Source organism: Poromitra crassiceps (genome assembly GCF_964638095.1).
Source record: "Poromitra crassiceps genome assembly, chromosome: 6".
NCBI classification, from domain to species: Eukaryota; Metazoa; Chordata; class Actinopteri; order Beryciformes; family Melamphaidae; genus Poromitra; species Poromitra crassiceps.
The window spans coordinates 12,577,153-12,583,844 of record NC_139627.1 but is presented as its reverse complement, the minus strand read 5'-3'; the positions used below and the strand labels follow the sequence as shown (position 1 = coordinate 12,583,844).

Below are 6,692 nucleotides of genomic sequence, written 5' to 3'. Positions count from 1 at the left end.
CATTGGCATTGAGCATCGTCATGTCACAATGTCCGGTGAACTGAAGTGAACTAATAATGTCAGTTATGCATAGACATTATGGCATCAGTGACATTATCAGTGATGTTATAAATCACGGATGATGTCATAGCCATTGTGACATCATCAGTGCTATGATAAATCCTCCTCTGCTGAGCTTATAAATTGGATGACTCTTGCTCATAGCCCAGCCAACAACATAGAGCATCAGCCAAGCCCAGGCCAACAAGCCCCAGCCACCGAGTCCAATAACAGTGTGGCCACGTGCTTCTCTCCATATGTCTGTATGTCCGTATGTCCAGCAGTCCCTCTGTATGTCCCCACGGAAGAAAGAAAGAGAAAAGTGGCCGGAAGCAGACCGACATCCTGTCAGTGGCCGACGTGGTCCACGAGAGATGGAGAGTGGTGAAGAAGATAGGCGGGGGCGCGTTTGGGGAGATCTACGAGGTTTTGGATCAGCTGAGCCATGCCAACCTGGCCTTGAAGGTGGAGTCTGCCCAGCAACCCAAGAAGGTCCTGAATATGGAAGTAACCGTGCTGAAGAAGCTTCAGGGCGAAGACCACGTGTGTCGTTTTGTGGGCAGTGGCCGGAACGATCGCTTCAACTACGTGGCGATGGAACTCCAGGGGAGGAATTTGGCAGATTTATGCAGAACCATGACCAACGGCACATTTTCCGTCTCCACCACTTTGAGGCTCGGCAGGCAGATCCTGGAGGCCATTGAAAGCATCCACTCTGTAGGTTTCCTGCACCGTGACATCAAACCATCCAACTTTGCGATGGGAAGATTAGCCAATACATGCAGATGCTGCTACATGCTTGATTTCGGCTTGGCCCGTCAGTTTACCAACTCTTGCCAGAAGGTCCGCCCACCTCGTCCTGTGGCTGGCTTCAGAGGAACTGTGCGTTACGCTTCAGTCAATGCACATGAGAATAAGGAATTAGGTCGTCATGATGACCTCTGGTCTTTCTTCTACATGCTGGTTGAATTCATGGTTGGTCAGCTGCCCTGGAGGAAAGTCAAAGACAAAGAGCAAATAGGAAATCTAAAAGAGACATATGACCATCGCCTGATGCTGAAGCACCTTCCCTCAGAGTTCACTATTTTCTTGGATCATATTTTGACCTTGGGCTACTTCACTAAGCCCGACTATCAGCTGCTGATGTTGGTGTTTGAGAACGCAATGAAGAGCCACAACGTGCTGGAGAACGACCCGTACGACTGGGAGAAATGTGATTCAGAGGATATGCTGACCATCACTACTGCAGCCACTGCTCAGCAGCTCACCCGCCTCACAGCAGCACATATGGGCATGGCCAATGCTTCAGTGCTGCCGGTTGAGCTGCAGAGGGAGAAAGACATTGAGGACGTCCTGCAAGGGCAGCTTGGCCTCAGCGACAACTGCCCTCCCATCCCCACACCGAGCACCCGGGGAGACGACGTGGGGGAGGAGCCTCCCACCCCCACACCGAGCACCCGGGGAGACGACGTGGGGGAGGAGCCTCCCATCCCCACACCGAGCACCCGGGGAGACGACGTGGGGGAGGAGCCTCCCACCCCCCACACCGAGCACCCGGGGAGACGACGTGGGGGAGGAGCCTCCCATCCCCACACCGAGCACCCAGGGAGACGGCGTGGGGGAGGAGATGGAGCGCAACCGCAACCGCAACCGCAACCACTCACCGCTGCTCATCAGGAAGGTGGTGAGTCCCAGACGCGTGCGATTGGAGACCAGGATGGACAGGAGGATGAGAGAATGTCAGAGGATAGCGTTCGATAATAGGCTCACCATTGACCGTTTTGTCGAGACATACCTGGCCAAGCAGCACCCCATCGTCTCCCAGATGGTGGAGAAATCAAAGGATCAGACGCCTTCGTGTGACGAGGAGCACACTGGCATGGCAACCCCGGACCAGGAGGGCGCGGAGAGCACCGGCTTTGTGGCCGTGAACCTCAGTCCCGTGCCCCAGGAGGGACACCCCCAGGAGGGACACCCCCAGGAGGGACACCCCCAGGAGTGGGTGATGCTGGAGCTAGAGCAAGGTGGCGGTTCCGGAGCCGCCAAGCCTCCAGCAGAAGCCCTTGCACCGGACAAGCCGGGGGTCCACGTCCCTGTCGAAACCAAATCTTCTGAGCCTCAGGAGCGCCAGTCTGCAGCGGTTCCCAGCAGCCCTGCCCTGTCTCAGATGGCCATGCCCAGCACATTTTTACTGCGCAACAGAAGGCTGCCGGGGGTGCTGGGACAGATGCCTTCCGTCATGCACCTGGACCAGTCATCCAGCTGTGTGCCACAGTCCCCTGTGCAGGAGAAGAGTGATGTGATAACACTAGAGGCCCCGTCCGACAAGGAAATGGTAAATGACAGAGGGAAGTTAGAGTTATCAGCCGTGCTAAACCTTGTGTCAAACCCCGCAGCTCATTGGACTAACAACAGAGGCCGGACGAGTGATTCCGGGCTGCCCGATCGTTCCTCGGAGCCGAACCAGCAGCCTCGCGCTGACGCGGCCAGGCGAAGCCATTCTCCCTCGTCTCCGACGTTGAGCCCAACACCCGTACGGGACCCCCGGTGCTCCCGTGGACCCTCCCCTGAGGAACCTCGCCATGGAAAGGTGTCACCGCTGGAGCAGCCTAGGCGCAGGCTCCTCCACACACTCGCCCTCTCCGTCTCTGTCTTGCGACAACCTGCGTTGCGTTCTGGCCAGGGACAGGCTCTCCTCAGAGCGAGGCTCCAGGTCAGACTGGCTCGGAGAAAAGTCTCCCTCTCTGTCCTCCTCGTCAGGCAGTAAGAGTAAGATCCCGCACCCTGTGAGCGCAACTCTTGTACCCGAGCAGCTCACAAGACGGTTTCTGCCTCGACCACCTCCTGGGAAACCACCTCTTCACCCCTGTGTGGACAACAGATGGCGGCGGTTCAGAGTGCCGGCCAGCAGCACTGAACGGCGAACGCCGACGTCGGGAGGTCAGCGCGGCTGATCCAAAGCTGACTGACTTAGCCCTGCAGTGGAGGCAGGCGGTGCTTGATTCAGGGCCGCTGGGCACATCTGTTGTGATTCTTCTTCTTCCTCTGTGGTGTTTTATGGCCGTTGGCATCCTTTATGTTGCATTACCGTCTCCTTCTGGATTTATCCATCCACTGTTTCCCTACATTCTGTGGCCCTTAAACACCCCCTCTCCCCTCCAGACTCGGGGGTCCGCCCCCTCCTCAATGTTCCTCCCTCCTCCGGCCACCTCGCTCTCCTATTCGACCTCCGTGTTCCAGCACGCCCACCTCCCTCGCTGCTGGACGGCTCGGACTCCCATCCTGCTCTCATGAAACCGAGCTGTTGGTCGAACCCTAGCTGCCATCAGTGATGTCATAGACCACTGATGATGTTGTAGCCCTTCTGACATCATTGATGCTTCTTCTTCTTCTTCTTCTTCTTCTTCTTCTTCTTCTTCTTTTGTGGTGTTTTATGGCAGTTGGCATCCTTTATGTTGCATTACTGCCTCCTGGAGGATTTATGCACTGTTTCCCTACATTCTGTCCCTGTTACCAGTGATGCCCTTGAGCACAGATGATGTCATGGACATTGTGACATCATCAGTGATGTTTATATAAACTGGCTGAGCCTATATAAGTGATGGGAGGTTGGTTACTCCCTCAGAACCTCGACTTAATTTCCCTTCCTCAACCAGGCTCACCCCTCCCTGCCTCTCTCTCTCTCTCTCTCTCTGCTCTCTCTCTCTCTCTCACTCTGTCAATGTCTCTCTCTCAAGCTTTTTCTCCTACTCACTCACTCTTCCTCTTTATCTGTCTCGCTTCTATATTTCTATAGAGCATCTGTTTCTTCTCTTGTATCTCTCTCTCTCCTCACACACACTCTCCCTCTCAACACACACACGCACCGCGCACGCACGCGCATACACGCGCACGCGCACGCGCACACACACACACAACACACACACACACACACACACACACAGTAAATGACAGACTCATTCATGAAAACGCAGTGACACTCAAGTAAAGGCTTAACCACTGGATTATGGGATTAGAATGCAGGACAGATTTAGAGAGTATACACAAACAAAATACCAACACACACACACACACACACACACACACACACACACACACACACACACACATGCAGGTCTGTGTGTACTGCTGATGCGGGAATTATGTTGCCTTGTAGACTAGTATTGTACTTTATGCAGGCTTTCCACTATAGAGATAGCTCAAATAGAGCGGCTGTGTAGTGTTGGTTATTGACAAGCTTTAGAGGGGGAGGGAGAGAGTCATGTGGCAACTGTCTGAGGGATGAGAGAGAGAGATGAGTGAAATATGAGAGAGAGAGAGAGAGAGAGAGAGAGAGAGAGAGAGAGAGAGAGAGATTTACCAACAATGATTTGTGCAAAGCTCAAATACCAGCCAAGTGCCAGAAACAAATAATGACATGTCACATGTCTGCAAATGACTATATCGATATAGTATCGATAAGTATCAATACTACAAAAAATACTTTGAAATGGATACAATGCTCATTTGCAACAGTATGGGTACCTGCAGTCCTTTCTCTTAAGGAAAAATCAAACGTACTATACAGATGTTTCCCTCCCTATCATTGGTGGGTATATGTTGCTTCAACAAGCTAAAAGTGTTCTGATAGGCTGATGAGAGCAGGGTTAATCTGCAACATTTTTAATTAGTTTTATCAGGCGTAGATTGTAGAGAGAAGAGAGAAGCATGCATCTGTCCGTCTATCCGTCTTCCTTTATTTTACGACTCTTGGAAGTGTTGTCATTCCGCCCGTGGTATTGAAAATCGTATTGCGTATCGATATTTTCCCGGGTATCTGTATCGAAGTATAAATTCTAGTATCGTGACATCCCTACTACAAACCCCACATATGTTGAATGTCAACATTTGTGAACCAAAATATGTTGCTTATCAACATTTCAAAAAGTCCTCTCCACAGGAGCGTTTCCGACGTACATTTTAAAACACCCGTTTATAACATTGTGAAAGTATCGCCACGTTTCCAACTTGTTTTGAAAACGTTTAGCAAATAAAACTACTTGATTAGGCAACTACAACAACTTGTTTAAGGTTACGGTTAAAAACAAAAACGTTAAATGTGACATATGATTGAAATGTAGAGTTTGAACACGCTGGGAATCGAACTCCGGCCTCTAAGGCAAATGTTTACGCCCACCACCCCCGACCTCAGTACCCTTTGTGTGGAGATCAGTGTTGGGGGTAACTCATTACAAAAGTAACATATTACATGTAATATATTACTTTTAGCAGTAACTCAGTAATAACATATTAATTAATACCAATAGGATTTCACTAATATTATACCAGTTACTTTGTCAAGTAACACAAGTTACACATTGAGTTTTTTTTTGATGAAAGCATATATTTAAATAAAGATACAATACATGTCTTAATCAAATTGTGTGTTTTTATGCAAATAACCAATATAGATCACAATAACAAAGGAAAAGGATAACATTTTGAATTTTAGACGGTTTACACTGACTTCAAGATGGTTTGAAAAAAAAAATTGGGATGGTTCCGGGGCAGCGATGTCATTCTGCTACTGCTGCTATTTTGTTGAAAGGAATGCAAAAGTAGTGTAATAAGTAACGAGTTACTCAGACAGTAATATTGTAAAGTAACTTATTACTTTCAAATGAAAGTAACTAGTAATATGTATTATATTACATTTTGAAAGTAACTTGCCCAACACTGGCAGAGATATATTTATTTTAACTCTATGTTGGCGTGCACATGATGGCTGCCTGGTGTATCCAATGGGCTAGCCCAGGGTTTTACAGAAGAAGCTGCGTAAACAATCCTGAAAGCTGTAGTTCCTCAAATGGCCACTTGAGGCAGGCCCCAGAAGTGACGTTCCCGTTCACCCCCATCTTAAAATGCCCCACTTTGTAACAGTGAGTAAGCATGTTTACAGAATGGACCCAAACACAGTTCTAGCCTATAGCTAATTTCACCTTTCATAACAACTGTAAGGGGAGGGTGAATATTTATATAACTCGCCCCTTTAGAGTCAAATAGGGGATAGAGAAAGGTGTATTGACAGGTCGCCTGTCCAATGATTGTGCAGCTTGTGGATCACGGACCAATAGCAGGCAAAGCTGCGACTCTGGGAACCCCCCCCGTCTGTCGTGCCGTCTCGCGTGAGCTGCACAAGGACCCTAAAGGCTCATTTATGCTCCATTTTCATACGAAAATAAATGCGTCCGTTTCAAACGGTGTAATCGTCACTGCCCACATACTTCCATGCATCTTTCACGTTGGTATCATGTTAAGCAATACATCCACCAGTGGGCAGTAGAGAGTCAAAATGTATGTGTGTGTGTGTGTGTGTGTGTGTGTGTGTGTGTGTGTGTGTGTGTGTGTGTGGTTCTGCTCCGTTTCATGTGTATCCGTAAGCTTTCAGAGGACGGACAGAAGGCGTACGGACAGAAGGCTCTGTCCGTCTCTGTCTTTTTCTTTAACGTAGAGTATAATTGGGACTTTAGATGGCGACAGACAGCACTTTGCTTCCAAACGTGAGTCAAAAAAATAATGGACGGGCCTGTATTATTTAGGTCAGTGGGTGTATCCTGTGTCCGTTTGGAGCGGACACGTAGTGTTCATTTGGACAGGTCGTGCATGACCCGTTT

General features: G+C 49.4%; 1 protein-coding gene across 1 annotated transcript; it reads left to right on the top strand.

Moving 5' to 3' along the window:
- Nucleotides 1-312: 312 nt before the first annotated feature.
- LOC310777706 (tau-tubulin kinase 2-like) lies at nucleotides 313-2,561 on the top strand (the record flags this gene model as incomplete). The annotated part of the gene is made up of 3 exons (XM_083638080.1): nucleotides 313-1,461; nucleotides 1,655-2,374; nucleotides 2,436-2,561. 3 exons carry the CDS (start codon nucleotides 313-315, stop codon nucleotides 2,559-2,561), a joined length of 1,995 nt encoding a protein of 664 aa, XP_083494206.1.
- Between the last annotated feature and the right edge of the window lie 4,131 nt (nucleotides 2,562-6,692).